The 22,809-nt window shown below is 41.1% G+C and overlaps 1 protein-coding gene across 4 annotated transcripts in view; it reads right to left on the bottom strand.

Moving 5' to 3' along the window:
- Positions 1 to 507: 507 nt before the first annotated feature.
- SSFA2 (sperm specific antigen 2) overlaps positions 508 to 22,809 on the bottom strand; it is a 62,925-nt gene continuing 40,623 nt past the window's right edge. For all 4 annotated transcript variants that reach the window (XM_019523047.1, XM_019523046.1, XM_019523048.1 and 1 more), the window contains 8 exons: positions 22,110 to 22,803; positions 18,919 to 18,999; positions 18,392 to 18,519; positions 16,229 to 16,379; positions 14,536 to 14,601; positions 13,128 to 13,541; positions 2,401 to 2,525; positions 508 to 1,763 (listed from right to left, as the gene is read on the bottom strand). In XM_019523047.1, coding sequence (XP_019378592.1) covers positions 2,421 to 2,525; positions 13,128 to 13,541; positions 14,536 to 14,601; positions 16,229 to 16,379; positions 18,392 to 18,519; positions 18,919 to 18,999; positions 22,110 to 22,803 — 1,639 coding nt within the window. In that variant the 3' untranslated portion in view covers positions 508 to 1,763; positions 2,401 to 2,420. The remainder of the gene's footprint in view (positions 1,764 to 2,400; positions 2,526 to 13,127; positions 13,542 to 14,535; positions 14,602 to 16,228; positions 16,380 to 18,391; positions 18,520 to 18,918; positions 19,000 to 22,109; positions 22,804 to 22,809) is intronic.

Raw genomic sequence — 22,809 nt, 5'->3', positions numbered from 1 at the left:
CATTTAACTTCGCAGCTTATAGCTTTATCTGGACATTCTTTGGGGTGGAATTTTGAAGTATAATTAAAACATTTCCTCACATACAAAGGACAGCAGAGACCTACTGTAATTTATATTCTTACAAGTACTCCAGCAGCATTTATACATACCAATTTATATTTCAACTTGTAAACATCTATGACTATAGATCCACATCCAGAAGAACAGCCAGATTTTGAAAACAGCTCAGGATCAAACAGATTTCATTCAGAACAATGGGAGTTCACTTGGCATATGTCACTTCTTACGACTATTTGGTCCCAAATGGCACCATTTCCTCAAATTTATAATCACATCTCTCTCACATTTATAGCAAATTCAACATTCAATCTTTTGAATCTGTGGTTATGCCATGCCGCTGGTTCAGACTACATTAACAATTCATTCCAGTGCATCAGTGTGTGTGTGTGTGTGGGGGGGGGGGGAATAGAAAATGAACAAAAACAAAAACACACTGACAAAGTGTAGGCAAAATAAATATTTTATTGGATTAATATACACCTTTTCTTAGAAATCAGCCCTTATGTGTGTCTTCCTAACACATTTATAAATCTTTCAGATAAAGCTTTTCATATAATATTGTTATATCTTAACTATTCATTGATTAAGATTTTGAAACAATATAAACATTTTTAATAGCTGAAAATGACAGAGGCATAAGAGAGAATCCAAAGACTAGTCAGATGCTACACATGCATTACATGCCAATTGACCACATAACAACCCCATTTGCTTCCGATTTTATCCACTGGAACAAATACATTTTCACTGGGCTGAGCTACAATAATCAGTGATGGAAGGAAAAGGGGAAAAAGCTACTTCATTTTAATTTCCTCCATAAAATAGCTAATGTCATAATCCATCTACTGAGAGTCGCATATTCCCATTACTTTAATGATAGAAATATTTTTATTATAATTTTGCTTAATACAAGACAGAAGAGAGAACTTCTCTTGATATAACAGAGAAGCAGTCTACACAGACATGGACAGTGTTTAAAGTAAGGCACATTTCCAAAGAGGGTGAAAGATGGGAATAGAGTTGTAAGGAAGCAAAATAAAATTAAAGTTGTCCACTGCACAAAGATAAGGCTTTCAGTGTAAGTACTTTTAGTAGTTTTAAGTAACCTCATATCATTCTACCACTCTGCTAATAGCAACATTTCCAAGAATTAACTGCAATTTTTACAACAGGAGTTTTTCTTCTTTTGAAGTGGCACTAAGTAACAGCAGTGGAAACAATTATCGGTTGTTTCAAGCTCTCAAAAGTGAATCAGTTATTGCACAGTAAATACCTCATAGAGGTCAGTGTTTTGGGTTTTTTTTTATATATACACATATAAAAAAAGCTAGGCAGAAGATGTATGTTATTTATAAACTGGTTAGGTCTGGAAGTCTTCAAGTTTCATGACACACCTCTAACGCAATGAAATAAAACTACACACATTTACAACAGGGACATACAAATAAATATTAGGTCTTTCGAACAGAAATAGTTTTCTTGATGGTTGATGGAAAGTAACACGCTAAGCAAAGTGCCTTAAGTCATTATATACAGGATCAAGAAAAGGTAATAAAGTATGCATCGTAGACATAAGCATTGTATACAGTAGCCCAACTCAGCAGCTTTAGTGTCTCCTGAAGCACAAGTAAATAGCTTGACACCTTCACCAGCATACATCATCCAGAGCAGAAATCCCCAGCTTTTTTGGGTTGCATGCCGACCTTTGAGAGAAAGCAAAAGCAAAGACATTGAACATCATTTAAAAATGGTACAAGTTTCTCGAAGAAGTGCTACACACTGTAGCATCCCTTGAAAGCATTAAAAACTAAATATTATGCACATTTTCATAACCTTAGTACTTGTAAAAGTCAAGCTACCTAGTACAGATAGCACATAAGAGTCTACAAAGCATTATATAACAGGCAAAGCTGAAAGGTTTTGCTGTGTTAGTCTGAAGTCAGGCAGAAGGCAGGGTAGATATGAACCTTACAGACTAAATCAAGAGATGAACAGAGCATAGGCTTTTGTAAACAAAATCTCACTTCATCAGATGCTTCACCAGTTTTAAAATAGTTGACTTTTTTGAAGCTAGAGAGAAGATTTAGATCCATATCTTCCATTTATTTTATTTTGATGAAACCTCAACTAATGTAATTTATGTCTGAGATAAAGAGCAGTATAAGACTACTCCTTTGTGACTATATTAAAGGCTTTTATATTTTAAAATGTGGAAGTCGTTAAAACTGACCTAACATTTAAAAAGGAAGAAAACATTTTCCATCACAAAAAATCTTCTTTCCACTTCATTAAGCTTCAAGAGGGCTATTTAACCATTCCAGCAAAATGCAGAAGAATTACCTGTAGTATCCATTTCATGGCTACGTATCTTGCTTTGTATTGGCAGATCTGCTTGGGGCCGATACAGCTGCTAACAGTCCACTTACTATTTCCCGTCTAATTTCACCAACAATAGATTCTTTGATCTAAAAAGGATGAAACAGAGTTTTGAAGTTATTAAGTTATGCACATTTCTGATCTGGGAGAAGAGAGACAAAACCAACTAGCATCACAGATGCATTTGATAGCAGCAACCTATTCTATGAAAAGGCACAACTCCAAAGCCACGTGAACAATAATGTTAAAAACAAGGGGGAGAACACTGTACAGATGGAAGAGAAAAGCATCTTTTGCAAAATAAAACCACCTAAATATAAAGGACTTCAGCAATCATGATGTTGCAGTGTAATTTAAATCTTGCTAACCCACTTAATACCTGCTTGTTTTTACACTTTGTAGTTTTAGATTAAAAACTAACAACATCCAAACCAACAACAATGGTAAGAAAAATATCCCATCTAATATACAGTGAAATTACCCCACAATGGACCAAGATGCTTTGGAAGGGGTGTGTGTCACCTAATTATTTCCCAAATTTATTAAAAATTCACTTGAATGCATGCAGAACTTCAGATATAATTATAGAAGCCAACTTTGTAGTATGCAAAACAGTTTTTTATAGCAAAATATATCAATTACTGTATCTTTTCAGTTTATCATGGGAATACTATTTATGTCAAGCAAAGAATCTTCTAATTCAGATTACTATAAAAATTAAAAAGGTGATTTAATTTTATCAAGCTCCTAATTGCAAATGGGAAAAAAACAGAGGGGAAAATAGATTACTCTAGGCTAAAGGATAAAGAAAAGAAGAAGAAAGCAATGAGCAGAAAAGGTGGCACTGAAGCAGTGCATTACACTAATAAGAATGAGAAAAAGGTGGAGTGACAGAAAAATGCATTGATCTATTGGCCAGAATGGGAGATCTCTCGAGTCAAATCACTTTTGCCTTACCTAGTGTTAACTTGACAGATGTGGGGCACCAGGATGGGGAGAGCACAATCAAAACTAGGTTTTGAAAACTATTCTAAAATCATTTCATGGTCAGTACCATTACCCATCTCATTCAGGTTAAAAAGGGTTATTTTTAGAGGCAAAATTGCTTTGTGTCGTGAACAATAAGTTATTATACTGGAATTGAATAAGTATTCTTTTCCAAGCAGTGGATGTAATCTTTATAAATGTGAGGCTGGATGCTAGGAAGATAGAGAATTCTAACTATGGCTTTGCCAGTAATTAATTCTGCTCTTTGGGTGCGTCTTTCCACAGTCTTTTCCTGATCAGTAAAATGGGTGTAATATTTGTTGAAACCTACATCTCAAGAGCATTTGAATGTATTTCTGGCTCTTTCACCACGTAAAGCCCAGTGTTAGTGTCTCACAATTATTCACACTCCTCCAACAGGAAAATCCTCCCCTGGTGTGTCAGGAAGGTTAAATAGCCATGTCAAAGGGATGCAGCAAGTCTACCAACAGTTATTTATCTCTTGTTCATGCTGGGAAATAATTAAAGCCACGAGCCATTAGTGGCAGAAGATCATAACTTTATTACTATGCCATGTCAAGCAGACGCAGGACCTAAAATGTTTCCGAATATCTTTCAGTGGGATAGTTTGCTGACCTCTGGGTGTCATTAACTGGAGAGAGAGAAAAACACTGCTCCTGGATCATTAGGACCTTCACTGACAACCATAAAACCTCAGACACATACACATGCATACCATTTCTACTATTTTAGTTAATCAAACTACAGAATAATAAAGGGCACAGTTAAGCTTCTTGTAATGCTGGGACTAAACACCAAAAAGCAAACTTGGGACAGCTGCTCATTTAATAACCATCTTTTTGGTTTAACTCTCTCTCTCTCCCTTCAGGTAATCATATGTATTCTGTTAAACTCGCTAGGGATGGCGCAATAAGATGCTGGCTGGGGCTGGAGGGATTTTAGGTTTCCTTGGTCACATGACAGTTCCTATGCACTGGCACCGTTCTTCTATCATAATGCACTCTCATTCCACCAGCTAGGTCTCCAAGTCCATTCCAAATCCTCCTGGTTTTGGGCTATGGGCTGAGGATGCAGAGGAGAATCGAGGTACTCAACCAAAGACTGCGGTGTGTCATTGTGAAGGCTTCAGCTTCCACAATCACAGTTCGCTCTTTGGTGAGAGAGGCAGTGGTCTGCTGGGAAGAGACTGCCTCCACCTCACTGTGCTGGGGAGGAGGCTCTTCTCAGCCAGACTGGCTGCCCTGCTCAACCAGACTTTAAATGAAACCTGCCGGGGGATTGGGGGGGGGGGAAGGGTACCGCCACTGCAAGTCCACTGGGCAACTTTTGCAAAACCAGCAGGCTAAGGCACTCAAGGGAACCCACCCCTACCTCAGCCCCAGAATGATGTGCAAGGAAGGCAAGGGCCCCCAGTGGGACACTTACGTGCCTGTACACCAATGCCAGGACCTTGGGGAACAAACAGGAGGAACTGGTCCTCCTGCTAAATAAGAATGACTACGATTTCATAGGGAAAACAGAGACCTGGTGGGACTCCACCTATGACTGGGCCATGGGTATAGACAGCTATACCTTGTACAGGAGAGATCGTGTGGACAAAAGGCACGGGGGTGTAGCTACCTATGTCAAGAAAAGCTACACATCCCTGCACGCTGACATTGGCACCCAGGGTAGATGACCGGAGACTCTCTGGGTTAAAATCCGTAATGAACATGGCACAGAGGACACAATGGTGGGAGTCTACTACAGACCTCCTACCCAGGATCAAGAGCTTGCCCAGGAGTTTGCCAGGGAATTGGCTGAGGCTGTACGCTCCCAGTGCATGACTGTCATGGGAGACTTCAACTACCCAGACATCTCGAAGGGAAAAGCACTCAGCCAAATACGAACGGTCGCAAAGCTTCCTCATGTGCATGGATGAGCTCTGACTCAAGAAGTCTATGGACTGACGAGAGGCAAACCGCTGCTTGACCAGGTACTGACAATGGGGGATGGCTTAATCAGTGACCTCCCGATCAAAGGGAAGCTGGGAGACAGCGACCATGAGCTGATCACCTTCACCAGCCGCCATGAAGCTGGCAAGTCAGTCTGCAATACAGAAGTCCTCAACTTCAGGAAAGCTGACTTTGACAAGCTCAGGAGGCTTGTCAGTGAGGCCTAAGGGACCATGACCCAAAAGGGGAGGGGAGTTCAGGATGAGTGGTTGCTCCTCAAGGGAGAGATCTTGGAAGCACAAGCAATGTCTATCCTGTCTTGGAGGAAAGGCGGCAAAAGGGCACAGCAGCCCCCTTGGCTCTGCAGGGAACTAGTGGACATCCTGAGTCTAACAAGGAAGACCTATAAAGGATGGAAGACTAGATCCACCTCAAAGGATCTGCACTGGTCCAGACCTGTAGGGAGTGAACCAGGAAAGCCAAGGCTGTGCCTGAACTCCAACTGGCTACATGTATCAAAGATAATAAAAAGTCTTTTTTTAGATATGTGTGGGGGAGCCAGAGGAAAAGCAAGGGCAACATTGGACCCCTGCTAAACCATATGGGACAACTGATGCCCAGGAAAAAGCCATCTGCTTAATGGGTATTTTGCATCGGTTTTTCATCAGCCCCAAGGGATGGCCCTGCTCAATACGGTATGGGAAGGCCAGGGCGAGAGAGAATCGTTACCCTTCATCAATGTTGACCATGTGGAGGAACACCTTGAAAGGCTGGACACCTGTAAGTCAGCCAGCCCAGACAGTTTACACCGCAGGGTACTTAAGGAGCTGGCAAGCATCATAACTCAGCCACTGGCATGGATCTTTGAGAACTCCTGGCGCCCAGGTGAAGTGCCAGAAGATTGGAAGAAGGCCAATGTGGTGCCTATCTTCAAGAAAGGGAGGAAAGTAGACCCAGGGAACTACAGGCCCATCAGCCCAACCTCTATCCCGGAGAAGATCTTGGAAAAAATTATCAAAGAGACCATTCTTGACCAACTGGCCGACGACAACATCCTGAGGGATAGCCAGCATGGGTTTGTAGCTGGTAGATCTTGCCTGACTAATCTCATCTCCTTCTATGACCTATCACCAGGACAAGGGAGAAGAGATTGATGTCATATATCTTGATGTTTAAAAAACTTTTGATCTGGTATCCCATGACCATCTCAGAAAAACTGGCCAACTGCGGCCTTGGCTACGTCACAGTCCACTGGCTGGGGAATTGGCTCCAAGGTCGGACTCAGAGAGTGGTAGTTGACAGAAGTCAATCATTGTGGTGTGCTGTGACCAGTGGGGTCCCCAAGGTTCCGTCCTTGGGCTTATACTCTTTAACATCTTCATTAATGATGTGGACATTGGTGTCAGACATGGACTGGCCAAGTTCGCCACTGACACCAAACTTTGGGGTAAAGCATCCTCACCCAAGGACAGGATGGTGATCCAGGCTGACCTTGACAGGCTCATAAAATGGATGGATGAAAACCTGATGGCGTTCAACGCTGAAAAATGCAAGGTACTCCACCTTGGGAAGAAAAACCCACAGCATGCTTATAGACTCGTCAGAGCTATGCTTGCTAGCACCACAGCCGAAAGGGACTCGGAGGTCATGATTGACCACAAGATGAATGTGAGCCACCAATGTGATGCTGCAGCTGGTAAAGTGAGCAAAACTCTGGCTTGCATCCATAGATGCTTCTCTACCAAATCCCAGGATGTCATTTTCCCCTTGTACTCAGCCTTGGTGAGGCCGCAGCTGGAGTACTGCATCCAATTCTGGGCTCCACCAATTAAAAAGGATGTGGAGAAGCTTGAGAGAGTCCAGAGGAGAGCCACGCGCATGATTAGTGGGCAGGATAACAGGCCTTATGATAAGAGGCTGAGAGCAATGGGGCTTTTCAGCCTGGAAAAGCGCAGGCGCAGGGGGGACCTGGTGGCTGCCTATAAGCCTATAAAAGGTGTACATCAGGATCTGGGGGAACGTCTGTTCACCAGAGTGCCCCAAGGGATTACAAGGTCGAAGAGTTATAAACTCCTCCAAAACCATTTCAGGCTGGGCGTAAGGAAAAACTTCTTTACCGTCTCAGCCCCCAAGACCTGGAACATACTGCTACCAGAGGTGGTGCAAGCACCTACTCTGGACTCTTAAGAGACATTTGGACGTTTATCTTGCTGGGATCCTTTGACCCCAACTGACTTCCTGCCCCTGGGGAGAGGGCTGGACTTGATGATCTTCCAAGGTCCCTTCCAGCCCTAATATCTATGAAATCAAAATATATAAGCTATGCCCTCTCTCTAACAGGGTAGATGAAAATAAATTCTGCTTTCCAAAATGATCTGATAAAGCCTTCCCAAATTAGCTTTGCTAATGACCAAAGAAGACTGATGGTCCCTTGGTAAGGAACAGACTGGGAGTCAGGAGACTTGTGTCCTATTCTCAGGTCCGCCACAGACCATCTACATGACCTTGGCAAACCACTTTAGCTCCCTGTGTCTTGGCTTCCCCACTGGGATTACAGCAAGTCTCCCCCACCCCAGGGTTGAGTTTGTTAATGCTCATAAAGTATTTTGAGATTCCTCAGCTGGAAGGCATTATATGATACACAGCATTATTACTACCACAACAGCATTCTAAAACTGAAAATCACCCTGCTTTCCTGAATGTCAGCAGTTTCCTGCACTACTCCTGAGTGTGTCCTTAAAGCATATAAAAATAAACACAGAAACATTTCTCAGAAGTATTTTGTGTTTATTGCTCAAGTAGGTATCTGACTTGCCTAACACAAAAGGGATGTTCATCCTGTTCCTCTACATTTGTTCCAGTCACTGACCCTAGGACATGCTCCCTTTCTCTTAGTACCCAGTTCCCCTATTTCTCTCCTTGTCTTCATTCTCTCTCATCACATGACTTATTTCGATTTCTCTTAGTATCAGAGTGCCTCTCAGTATCAGAGTGCCTCACAATAAAAAATGTATGCATCTTGTAAGGAAGGGAAACACTAGGGGCATTTTGGAAGTGGGGGAACTAAGCCACAGAAGCATGGCTACACTTGAGATATATATACAGCTTAAAAAAGGTATTAGTGTGTGCACACTCCTAAGCATGCGCACTCCCTCTAAGCCACTGCGCCCCTCTAAGCCACTTTGCCTAACTTTCCGGATTGGGTACACACAGAGACTGAATAGGCGGGACTTGTTTCTCGGCAATAATCTTGGCCTTGGCAGAAAGGCAGTAAGTACAAACATGGGCAGAGGCACTAAAGAGCTTAGGCGCTGACTGTTACATTAGAGGTATGCAAGTGGCCCTTGAAGCATGCACAGACCTCGGCCTCCCCCATCCACAGTGTATGCCCTAACAGGCTAGTGCAGGGCTATCCATGAGCCACATCTGGCCTAAGCAGTTAACTTGAAGCTTGCAGACTCATGCATGGGCACTACACCCCACAATGCTCCTGCTACTGCTGCAGCTGGGATCTCTCAGATCCTGTACTCATACAGAATAGGAGGGGTTTGTACCTTGCCATGAGAGGTTCATAATCACAAAGACAAATATTTGGCAATTATCATGAGATGAAAAAAAATCACTGAGTCACCATGGGAACAATACATCTTGCATCCATTCAGGAATTACCTTGGTCAGTTGTAGGAATGTGACAGAGGGAGGCCCATGTAGTATATGGTCGGGGGGATCTGCACCCTGTATGACATAAGGCAGCAACTAGCAACTCAGAAAGACGACAGCCCTGGGCTAGAGAATCACACTCTCATATGCTCTGTCTGGCTCAGTAAACCTTTACTTGATATCAAGTGGAACAAATTCTACAGGAAGCATGAGGAGTGCCCTGTCCCCAGAATGTCCTATAGTGTGGGAGTCAGGACTTTCTCCTGGGAGGCGAGAGAGGCAGAATATTGTACAACAGGGGTGCAAGCACCACAAGACTGACATTCTGCTCAGTGTCTGAGATGGGGCTCTGCTAACTTCAGGAAAGGAATCTAACTTGTGAATCCCAATGGACCAAGGTACCTCCCTGCCTCAGTCCATAGTAAGGTACATGGACAAGATGGGGCATGATCAAAGAGACAGCCCTCTGTCCAGGCACATGAATAAGGGCTGTGAATTCTACTTTACTCCCTTCTGGGATTCAGTCCTGGGTCCTCATCTCTAAGGCTTTGAAGAACACCACCTTTGTCTATTGTTTACTCTATCTCAGTATTTCTCCTTCACACCTTCTACTCCTCTTCTCTTTTTTTCCACGCTCAGCCCTCTATCAGATTCTTACAACTGATCATGGTAATTCCTGAATGCACGCAAGATGTATTGTTCCCATGGCGATTAAGCCACTTTTCATGTCTCATGATAACTGCCAAATGTTTGTCTTTCTGATTATGAACTTCTCAAGGCAAGGTATACACCCCTCCTATTCTGTATAGGCCACAGTGCTCTGCCAATCAACAAACAAGAAATGAATAAAAAGGAAGTTGAAGCCTACTTCACCCTTAGGTTTAAAACCCAGAATTACATTTGCTCAATGGATGGAATATAACAATTCTCTAAGCATTGTGCCAGTCTTGTTTTAACAGCAATATTATTTATAAATATCATTAACCAGCATCCCAAACGTCTACCACCTACCCTGCTTCAATCGTACCATACAGCTACCTATACATTTCTTCATGGTAAGGAAGTGCCAGATAGACAGCCTGGGCACTGAAGTCCTCCAATAGGCCAAAGAACATGTAGAACATGGAGGCTTGCTCCTACTGCCCTTTAATGCTAACCTGGAAGAAAATCCTGTTGGGCTGAATCATTTAATCTCCATGCTAGATCAGTTAGCTGTCTAGGTTCAACTGTAGTGATGGATATGGTTTTCTTCAGTCTAGTGGGACAGAAGTACAACAAAACCTTACATAAACTTATAGGAACACACACAAAAAGATACATATCAAAGATAATTAGTCATTCCTCTGACCCCATGAAATGCACTTGCATTTCATTCATTTAAATAGGATGCTCAAAGAAAAATCAGATGAAACTGTTCTTCTAATCAGCTTCAGGCTCACTTAAGCAATCATTGTCTCCTTATGTACAACTTTTTAAAAAACTACTGTTTCTGTTAAATCAAATAAAGGATATGCTACATTCCTTGCAATGCTGTGACAGAGTCAAAAATAAAGTATTGTATGTGATAGTTCAATGGAGTCCAGATTGTATTTTCAAACAAAACAAGATGGCCAGTGTTCAGTATCTTGACATTTAACATTTTTGCATGCTCCTCTGTGGGAACGAATTCATTTATTCTGCAAGTTAGCAGATTTTGTTTTTTTCTGTTTTTTTAAGCAGTACATAGATACAGATAAAAACTCATACATTACAATCCACCCAAGCATGTTCTGAAACACTGCCTACTCTTTTTTGCCTCCATTAGGCAATCACATGCCTATACAAAAGGGGAGGAATTACTGAACAAACAGTGGATTTAACATTTGTGAAGGCAGACATCAAGAATGCACATTAATGCATTTCTTTCCTGCAACAAAACAATCCTAACAATGTCATTACTAGTAATGTAGTTATACAAGGGAGACACTTTTTGATTTGGTGTAGATTTCAGTCTATTAAAATATAAAGATTTGCATACATTTATCCAGTAATAAGGTCAGACACTGCAAAAACATCTATACATACATCTCGATGCCAGTCTACCTTAATGCTGACTTACAAAGCAGCTACTATTCAGGGCCTACTCTCTCCTCAGCTGGATGCCAATAAGATTATACTGAATGGCAGCCTTCAGACATCATCTGCAGAGTAAATCCAGATCAACTATCAATGAAGCATATTTAAATCCCAGGTTCTGAATTAAATGCAATTCAGTACAGAACTATTTAGCTGTACGGAGTACTCAGAAACACAGCCAAATGTCCCATTTCTCTCTGCAAAATGCACACCTCCTGTATCTGATATCAACTAATAAAGTTAATGAGGGACTTTCACACTGGGATAAACTTGGAAAGAACATCCACTACAACAGCAATGTGCTTTGACTCCAGTTTTCTTTATTTTCTCTGCTACTGTTACAAACTGTTTGAACGATAGCTTTCTCCTTCCTCTCTCAGCTTCTCTTTCGGCAACATCCTGTAGTGAAATCATAATCCCACATCTGACATTACATTCTGTGGCTTAAAAAAATGGAGATGCCACAAATGTAACAGTGTGGCATCACTGAAGGATCAATGCAGAAGGACAAGCAAGTTGCAAAAGAAACCTGTTCTGTGCAAATTATCTACTGGCCTCAGTAACCGGTACATGTAGAAAAGTGCTATCTAAAAAGGATCAGGAAGAAATTAAATCTGAGAATAAGAGAATACAAGATTTCTTTTACTGTGTATAGTTTCTGCCCATCTTAAGCAGAGGAGTAAAATATGGCATACCAGATCCCATTGTACAATCAGTAACTGCTAGAAAGTGTCAGAGTCTTAAAGTGAATTACAGTAATGTTGATGTAATCATTCTAGGTGTGCCTCACTGACAACCAGACTGGGATACTCTTACCCACACTTGATAACACCATACTCCACAAAGAGTCCCAGTGACTTCAGTAGAGGCTACTCGTGGCATCAAGCACAGTTCAACATCAGTTAAGTGTAATGCAAGCTGATCTTGTTTGACCTCACCGAAAAATCTGCGCGCCAAGTTAAATGCATCCAGTCTTAATAATAGCAGCTCCCTCACCTTTAACATTGGTTGCTGGAACTTGCAGTTTTATCCTTGGCTATTTATGCAGTTCCTGCCTAAAACTAAACAAAGTGAATTCCAACCACCTCTTCTCATTCTACAGATTGTGCACTAAGGAACATGTATCATTTTCACTACCATTCTTCTTTTATTTAACATGCATGCATATTCCAAGCCTTTTACATTTAACAGCCCGGAAATATTCTTAGTGTTTGATAACTTCTTTTTTTAATTTCATTTTTATTGCTTAGTTTTTCTTCCAGAGCATGAAGAAAACCTCTCTGTTTCATGAAAGACTGAGGAAGAGCAGGACACTCCTTGGCAATGTTAATATCCCTTTACAACTTCCAAGCACTGCGCAGCTATTACCTAAATATCCTTTACAACAAAGCCATGATGACGGGCAATAAATATTCCCCATTTGACCAATGCAGAAAAGGTGGGGGGGGAGCCTGGGATCGGACTTCAACCCTATTTATATTGCTAGACTGGGTAGAGGGAAGTGAAGAGGTGCTTTATGCTCTGGATTTTATTGGTTATTTGCCAATAAAGGGTGAAAAAAGGTGGCAGAGAAGCAGTATCTCTGGGATTGCTATAACCCCTTCTACAGGTAGATGAAACTAAACTAGCTTTTAAAGCAAGATATGCTTTAGAGAGAAACAGATTCTATTGTGATTTTAGTAAAGAGCAAATACCTCCTTACCCATGCCCATAATGTTAACCAACTACTCATTAATGCAGCAACTGTTTTCATCTAGGTAGGAGGTAATGCAAATGTAATATACAATTCTGGCTACGCCCTGTGGTGAGAACAGCCTGTTGCTGAGAACTCTGATCTCAGGCTCTTTTTTCTTTTTTAAGGTTAAACTAGGAGAAGAGGAGAGTAGTCAGAGTTGCATGCAGTACAACTAAAAACTTCAACCGACCAATGTTTCAATAAAGCCTACCCCAAGTGGACACCACATTTTTCCTTACCTCCCGTATAACCTGCTGTAGCTCCTCATTCTCCACACTTCTATGAATTTCATCAACTGAAGGTGCAAGAGAAACTTTTTCAAGTTTTTGTTCTGCCTCTGATCTGGAATCTGCATATTCTTCAGAGCATTCAGCTTGCTGCATGCTGCCTGGTCTTGCTGGTGGGGTTGGTGTTAAGGCAACAGATGCTCGGTATACCCTCTTGCTTTGCATCTTGGACTTTCCAGTTATTTCAGATAAGTTTCCACCAGCTTTCCCGCCTGTATGGCTGGAGCAAACGGAAGAAGAATCCGAGTTTCCATGAGAGAGTACTGATTCTGATCCTTCTGCTGGAAGAGTTTCCAATCCAAGATCTCCCAGTCCTAATCCCAATTCTGACTTCAAAAACGTCTGTTCTCGAATAAGTTCAGAGACCTAGAGATTAAGGAAGAAAAGGTTGTTTTTTTTTCTCCTAGTATTTTCTATAATTGCTATAGAAAAACATTAAAAATCAGAGGTCACTAGTGATTTGTCTGAGGCCTTCACAGGCACAGGCAATTACACTGTTCTTCAGAACCAAATAAAGCCTGCATCTATAAAAGCAACATTTCTTATTAGTTACCTAGTCACTCATTCCATCACACACACACACACACACACACACACACTCATATTAGTTTATAAAGATATATTTGTATGTATGCGCATATATACATGAATACAGGTATACAGATAGACACACTTTATACATACTCATTTAAAAAAAAAAAAATCAAACATATGGTATTAATCTTCACGATTACACACGCCATACATATTGTATTTACTGTATTTTTATAAATATTTTATAATCATGCTTTCCCTTAGTGACTTCAGCAAAAAAGCATAAAGAAAAGGTTTTAAATCACATTAAACAGAAATGACTGCCATGTCCCTAGCCACCAGGTGTACCTAGTCAAAGCTGTTGAAAAATTAGAAGTCTTGATTTGTTCCACCTTGCTTGGTAAATAGGGATACCTAAGCTTTTGCAACCTCTGAACTACTCTTTTTAGCCACTCGATAATATTTCTGTTGGCTTTCATCTAAATTAAACAAAAGAGGTGTTTATCCAAGGCTCCTGGCTTAATATTTACCAAAAAGAACTAACCAAAATAGAAAAAAAGAGAACTACCACAGCAAACTCATCACATGCCAATAGCTGCTCCTAAACAAGACTTTACCTCCACACATCTCTCCCAAATCATGGGAGAGAGACTGAAAACATTTGTGCATGCAACCTTTGTTCCTGTGAGCAGTGCCACTGTTTTCAATAGCATATGAGCAGGTGCTTGTAGGATCCGGCCTCTAACAAATATCAAATCTAACCAGTTTCCATTAAGAAAGCCTTTGATTATCCTATTTTTAATAGTGTTTAAATAAAATTACTTACTGGTTCAATTACATTCAGTGGAGAAGGGCATGAAAGATTATCAGTGCTCCTGCTGCCATACATACCCTGAAATATTAAGTGGAGTTAGTGCACAGGGGGTCTTTAAAACTATCAAATGTCAATGCATAATATAGTGTGTAGCAACTTTCTGAAGAAGTAAAGCCATAGAAGTCAGAAAGTAAACAAAACTGGCCAGAGAAGTTTATTTTAGTCATTTTAAAAGCTGGCTCCTTTCTATGAATGGATTTAAAAATAAAAAGATATTTATAAAGCTCCAAGTATTTTTAGTCTGGCTTGGGATCACAGTAATTCCATATTTTCTTGTTCTTGCTGTTCAAATTTTTTTCCCTGGCAATCCAGAAGAGGGTGATTTGGCAGGTGTCTCTGCTGTGCTTGGACACAAGCTTCTGCAAGATCACTGACCAGCACAGAGCAAAAACTGACAACAACTAGGAGATTCTAATCTGTGCTACTTTACTTGTCTTGAGATCGACCTGCAGCAGACACTTAAATTACGAGTTTCTCTTGCTATGGGGATCTTCCAGGGTCACACCCTGGAGATCATTCTCCCAGAGGGGTATGATTCCTCCTTGGAGAAATTGAATGAACACTTGTTATACTTGTAATTTCTACCAAGAGATCAGCAATTCTTCTGCTAGAAATGTAACACCTGTATGTGGCCTTACAAACAATATGCTGCTGCATGTGATATTCTGGAAAAATAGAACAGCATGACCAATCTTTCTTCTACGCTAGCCAGGTTCAATGTTTTGGCCCCATGCTCCAAGATTGGACCCCATGCCACTCTGCACACTGGGATTCGACCCCATGGGCCAGACCTAGTGCATAGGGCTATGGCACACAGGGCTTCCCATGGTAATGTAGGGAGCCCCACTGAATGAATGACATGGTGTGAGGAACCAGATCTGGCCTGCAGGCAGGGGGTTGGTACCTCTGTTCTACCCTACGAATACATACCTTTTTATGCTTCCTAGAACTTCCACAATTTCCTTATTTTTTTTAATCTCAGGCCCACACAATTTACAGTATGGTGCAAGAAGAGAAGCAATAAAAGAAGCATCACAGACACAGAAAGTGAAAGAAACTTGAAGGATGGCAATAGCAAAGACAGAAAGATGTCCAATCATTTGCACATGGGATGCGTAAGCACTGTGGAGGCAGCACAACCTAGCTCTTTCAGACAGAAACACCTTGGGTTCTCTCTACAGCTACCTCCTTTGACTAGTAAAAAGAGCAGAGGAGGAACTCCAGACAGAATAACATTATAGCCTGGGGTTGCAGTGATAATTCATAGTCATTGTTTTGGAATCTTGGTAGACTCCTTGGGTGGGAATAAAAAGATTTTAAAAAAGGAAGAAAATACTGGAAGAGGTATAGAGCTCTGACATCTGAGCTAAAATCCTGAGAAAAATCCTGGAATCACATGTAGTTGAACGACCAACAAAAACAACAAAATGTCACTCCTGATCTACAGAAGACTTGTCACCCAAATTCTACAGATCACAGTCCAAACACATCAATAAGAATGTTTGGAAGATCTTTAATTGGAGTCTTAATTTAAAAGTTGGCATCTACATAACAGATACAACATTAGGTTTACTTTAGCACGTAATTCAAGAAATATGCTGATAAGAGATATCATAAATATAGTAACTTCCAAAACAACACACACCATGAGTGTCTGAGATCGGTAAGGCGAAGACATGTGTAAAGTTCTAAGCTGTTCCTCCAGAGCAAGCAGACGTTCCTCTAACTGTGTTTCTAGCTCCTGCAGCTCCATGCGGACAGATTTTCTTAAACTCTGGAGTTGATCAGCTTCATATCTAAAGGCAAGTGAATTACAAAAGAAACAACATTCTGTTAGCAGAAAGGCATAGTCCATCACATCCTCTGAAGCTCTGCGAGTTAGAAGCAGTTGGCACGGAAGGTGCTGCTTGCTTCTCTTTCACAGGAAACCTCCTGCATCCTGAGCAGTAGTGAAGGAAAAGGGAACAAAGGATTCTCATCACTTCAGAAAAATGGAGTTCTGTTTTGAGAGAAAAACCTATCACTTCAATGGGAAAACTAACATCCAGTGCCAAACAAGGAAAATCTTCCAATGAGTTTCCAATTATATTCAATATATTCAAGCATTTGGAGTTTAGACACATCTATATTTACTGTTATGTTATTCATGTTGTTTTTGTTCAATCAGCAATAACAAAATCAATGGCAATAAACAATCTAAGTGTTTTTCTTCTGCATGATTCTTCACAGCACTGGTGGCAACAACAATACAGGCAGATTACTGAGTGTTTTAAACTATTAGTGGCAGCTGTGGGTTCAAGCAGCATCTGAATGCTTTGCAATGTTTTATATAAATTTATAAATAACAAAGAGATCTGAGATAGAAATATTTAATATAAGAGAAAAAGAAATTTGCAAGTGGCCTCTGACAAAAAAAAATTGTTAAAACCCACAACTATAAAAATGTTCATGGCAACAGTTTTGCTGCCTGGAGGAAAAGATGGATGACCAGAACGCCATAAGGAGAAAAGTATCACCGAATTGGGGTGGGAAGACAGTAGATAGTTTGATAAAAGTTCAGGCCTCGGCTTACTCGTACTGAGGTCAATGGGTGTTTTGCCTTTGACTTGAGTGGAAGAAGGAGCATCCCCTTATAATTTTTACAGCAGCAAATAAGGAAGTACCATATTTACCCAAATATAAGATGGCCCTGAATATAAGATGATCCCCCAATAATTAGATTCTATACATGGAAAATGTATCAATATGTTTTAAGTTTTCCAGGAACACAATCTAATTATTGGAGGTTTGCCTTGAATTTGTCCCCCATCCACTGTTACAGCAGGGAAATAAATCTTGGGGGAGGAGAGGGGGGGTCAAGTGGCCCCTTTGCCCTCGCCCCCCACCCCAACTTCTTCCCCCTGCAGCTCCTTCCTTACTGTCATACCCTCCTCTCCCAGCACACATGGAAGCAAGAGGCAAATCTGAAAACAATGACTGAAATAAACATGCTTGTAGTAATTTATTTCATCTAGAAACCTGGTCTGGTTCTGCCTCATGAAGGGTGGGGCCACACCCTGTTATATGCAACAGGCTGAGAAATGAGTGATAGAGGGATTCTGGGTGCACAGTTTTAGGGCCCCACTTAATGGTGTTTACTAGACATTTAAGACTGGTAAAGAAACAGGAATCACTAGAAATGTGTACTACTACTCAGATGTGGTTGTGAAGAGGAAGTCTAAATTCAATACAGTGGTTCACCATGACTTTAAAAAGAGAGTCAGCTCTGAAGGGGACTAAGCACACTTCGCACTACAATACATCTTATCCAGATGGGCTGCACTAACCTATTCTTGTGGTAGGTTCCCATCAGCAACTTGGCCTTTTTGGCACCAAGATGGGGGGAAAGGGAGGTGTCAAGGCTGGATCTGGCCCTCCTGGTGTCAACTTGAAGGGCCAGGGCCAGGGCCAGGGCCCTGCAGAGGAAACACCTGCCTGTTTTTTTGTTTTGTTTTTTGCTTTTTAAGGGACACACACACACACTCCCATCAGTTTGTTTGCCCAATATGGACTATGTGCTTTATAGTCATGCTGAGTATTGGCTGTGTTTTCTCAACTTCATAGTTGGTTTTCATTACTGAGCACATGCTGCTTTTGGCAACAGTTTAATGACAGACAATGGATTTCATAACATTTTCTTGTAAGACAAAGAGCTTCCCCCTCCCTACCACTGATGGGGGGGTGGGGACGGGGAAGGTAGAACCTTGTCTTGTATTTACATAATACAGTATTCTCTTTCTCTAAACATCAACAGTCACAATTATTTTACCTTTCTTCTTCAGTCATGTGCTGATATACTGTTGTTTGCTGACGTAACATAGTCAATTCCAAATCCATCATTTGAGTTCTAAACAAGTTCAGACTGCGTCTCACTACCTGTAGTTCCTGGAAAGTATTCTAAAGAGATATTGACAAGAAAGTGTTAAATGCACAGGTAAATGTGTAGGCCCTACAGCAGAAGTGCTCCTACACAGGCACTTGCAGAGCTTCACTGACTTCCACAAAGTCACATCCCAATGGCAGCATGATGGGAGCAGAAATTGGGACTCAAGGCGGCAACCAGTGAAGAATCATTAAGAGATTTGTGATTAATATTCAGGGTGTTATCCTGCAAAAATTCACATGAAGATACAATTCCCAACATTGCTGATGGGAAACTATTCATACTTTTTTTTTTTTTTTTTTGAAGTTGGCTGTTCAGAACAGGGCCTGGTTATAGGGTAAACAGCACATTTAGGGCATTACTAAATTGTTACTTGGTGTTTATAAATATATATAAGTATAAATAATACTTACTTCATAAAGAGGTAGAATAGATGATCTCTGAGTACTGTAAGAGGTGGCAGCAGCAAGATCGTGACCTCTCATTGCAGGGTACTAGGAAAAGGGAAAGTATTTGAAATGAAAATGCCAGTAGGACCATGTTAATAAATCAGCCCTCTCAAGATGCCACAGTGACAAGCAGCAGCTCAAAACCCTAATGCAGAAGGGAAGCTGCACTGAGAAGTAAACTAAACCTTGCAGCAACAGGCAAATGCTTCCTTTCTGACAAAATGTACTCTGCTACCAGGACAAGGGGCTCTTCTGGTGTGAAGAGGGACCTCAGCACAATAAAATAATGCCAAACTATAACTAAAACATGCTTCGTTGCACAATCAAGGCTCTGTAATATAAAAGCATTGAATCAGAAGTTGAGACATAAGTACAAAATAAAACAAACCAAAAAAACCCCCCACAACATTTAGAAGTTGTTGTGATACAGGATACATGACGAAAGGTTGTTTCGATTCACCCACTTGCATAATGTCTTTGAAAACGTAGCAGTTTCGGTTGCCCTACTAATGTAATATTAAAATACAAGCAACAGCAACCTGTAAATCTGCTTTGCAGCCTCATTTTAAAAGAGCAAAACTGGTACACAGTTTCTGTATCATGCTGAAATTGATCTTTGTTCAAATTTCCCTCTATGTCATTATAATGCCTGCATCAAAAGATCTTGCTCTAATAGACAGAAAACAAGATTCCTGAGGAATTTCTTTTTGTATGCTGCATCAAGGGACAAAGCACTATATACAGGAAGTATTATATGTTCCTACATGCCACAACTACAAACTGCAGAGATGGGAGAAAATTTTATTCCTTTAAAACATAAGTAAAACATGGTTTGTCCATGTAATTTCAAAAGAGTTCAAGGAACCAATGACATGTCATGGAAACTCTGAATACATTTCATTTCAAGAGGAACTTAGTTTAAGTACAATAATTTTAAAGTTATTTTTTCTCTCATTTTTCCCCTTCTGCTCATTTGCATTACTCCTCTAAACACACCGATCTTGTGTTTGGAACACATCAGTTGTTTCTAGAACAAGTGACCATGATATAACAAAGAATAATGTCAACTGAAGAATAAAAATAGCAGGTAAAAGCACATAGGACAAAGAGAAGCCCTTCACAGAAACATTTAAGAATGGCTAATAAGTGGAAAAACAGGCTTAGCTGAGTTATGCTTGCTGCAGGATAGCTGCCCTGTTTACACTAGGATATTTTATAACTAAATTCTGATTAGTACTCATTTCTATCAGATGACTTGTATTCACACCAGTATCATACAGCCTGCAGAAGCTGTCTCTTCAGCAAGTTAAGTTCATGTAGTTAGTTTATTATACACCATCAGAGCGTTGTCTATATTACAGAGGAATTCCAGTGAGCAGTATCCCTAAACTTCCTCAATGTAAGAAAGTTAGTTTTGCTAACATTCACTCCTAGGCAAAATGCCTACAATTCTGAACAGTCCTCTCCTCTGGACTTCAAAGGATGTTTACCCTGCCCACTTCAGTGGGATTAGAAATACCGAACTCACTGAACAGTCTGAGATCCTGGGTAGAGCCCCACACCAATGTAGCTAACCTGCATCTGGAATCCAACCCAGCTCATTCAGATCTAGCTGAGATACCTCTGTACTACACAGCACCACATTGTGCTACGTAGACATGCCCAAATACCCAAAAGTATTTGCAGAACTGATCTGTAAAGTTTGACAAGCAACAATTCAAGGAATGGGATACCAGGAAAGGATCATTATTTCCACTGGTACCCACATAAATCCTAGTCATCTCCTATGAACAGACAAATCAGCATCCCTATCCGATCGAGGTACAAGTCCTGCAACATGACATATGGAGGTGGATTCCTGTCCCTGGGTAAACTTAGTAAAATCACTAGGGTTTCACATAGGCATAAGGGTCCTCCACATTAGGGAGCTAGGTTTCCAACAAGCTGATCTTGCAACCGCTCTGTATGTGCACATACAGGACCCTGTGCCTACTTGAAAGCAGCTTGCATAACTAGGGCTTAAATTCAACAATATGAAATTACCCATTTAAAAGGATGGCAAGACAGAGATGGTGGCAGAGGAAGGATTTAGATAAGATCAGGTTACTAAAGAGCAAGAGATAAAACACAACACTTAATAAATAGTGGGTTTTAAAATGTTAACAAGGTCATTGTCTCAGGCCACACATACACTTCCACCGTGCTATGCCCCAAATGCCACCCTGAAAAACACTCTGCTTGTATACTCCTACTCACCATGTGCCAACTTCTGAGAAGGAGGCAATGTAGTCACCTTAAAGTGTCCATGAACACAAACCCCTCACTGCTTGTAGGCTTGGTCTCAGGCAAGCTCGCTGACACATGCTCAACACATGCTCAGCTCAGCTTTGAAGCTACTACATTGCTTCTGCTCCAGGAGTTGGCACATGAGGAACAGAAGCAAGTGGGAAAGGTGTGGCCACAGCAGTGATTCTGGGTACAGCATGGAGGTTGCTGGGCATCTTCTATGCAATGTGTTCTGGCAGAAGGTCTCCACAGGGGAAAAAAAATAAGAAAATAATGGGTTTTCTGGGTCAGCTAATGAAGGTAACAGTGCAGACACAAGGGCAGCATGAAAAAAAGTGTAGAGATGTGTGCGGAAGGGACATGGACTAATGGAGTCACTGAAGCTGGTATTGTTAACAGAGCTGAGGGGTAGGGAACAAAAATAACTAAATAAAAAGATGGTTAAACTGAAGGCAAGAAGGGAGTTACAGAGATCCATGAAGGTAAGGACAGGCTGCTTCAGAAATCAATAGCAATAAGCTGAGCAAATTGAAGATGGACAAGCACAGTTTTCAGACTTCCCTCCCCAAGAACATATCGAAATCTAGAAAGTACAATCAGCACAGGGTCAAGTTTCTTGAGGTAAGCTGGTAAAGGCAAAAATCAAAGGGTGGGTGGAGAGATGCTACTTTCTATATCAAAGCTCATGATTAACAACAAATTAACTTGCACAAAATGTCATATTTTTTGTTTATCTTATCCTAAAAACACACTTTACTCAACAACACAAGCTACATTATGGGCACATTTAAGACTGGATTAACATTTCACATTGGCTGCAACAAAAATCTCTTTGTTCCCCCACAGCTCTGAATTTGGTTTCCTCTTACCTGAGACAAATTCTGGAGAGAGTTTCTGATATCATGCAAGACTCGGCGTAGCTGCATTTCAACAGTAGAGGGTGGATTAATGGCATGCGGCCGAGAAGAGTATCCAGCATGCCTTGGAGAATAAGGGCAACCAAAAGGAGAAGCTAATGCACTGCAAGAAGATCCCGAGATACTTGGGACACTGTGTGTGCTAAGTGTTCTCATATGTTCACATAGAGGCCTGTCTTGCCAATCAGAATGAAAAGAGTGGAGAGAACATGTTGACTGAGACATGTGTGCAGGTATGTGCAATGGGCAACTCTGTAGTCTACTGTGACTAGATTCATCCACCAACCCGGTCAGCCCACTTCGGGTAGTTTCCGTTTTCATGGATGAAGGGGCAACATGAAATGTGGATTTACATGGAGGTGGATTGTCTTTCATTTTGTTCACCAATTGCTTGTCCTCAGTCATCAGGTCCTCCTCTTCCTCCTCAGGTGTGTACTTATAGGTGAAGGAAGGAGGGCTGCACAAAGTCTCTTTTCCTGGAGACAGCCGGACATTTACTGAGGAAACTACTTTCACTGGATTCAGTAATGCAGTTGGAAGAGACTGGGATCGCCTAAGAGGATAACCTGATTCAGCAAACAGGTGCCTTTGTTTCAAGGGCAGGTCTTTTGACTTGAGCAGGGTGCGCCCAACTCTGGAACCAGATGTGCTG

The sequence above is a fragment of the Gavialis gangeticus genome, unplaced genomic scaffold (assembly GCF_001723915.1).
Source record: "Gavialis gangeticus isolate Ggan-Ray unplaced genomic scaffold, GavGan_comp1, whole genome shotgun sequence".
NCBI classification, from domain to species: domain Eukaryota; kingdom Metazoa; phylum Chordata; order Crocodylia; family Gavialidae; genus Gavialis; species Gavialis gangeticus.
The sequence above is the reverse complement of the archived record's forward strand: the minus strand, read 5'-3'. Positions and strand labels throughout refer to the sequence as shown.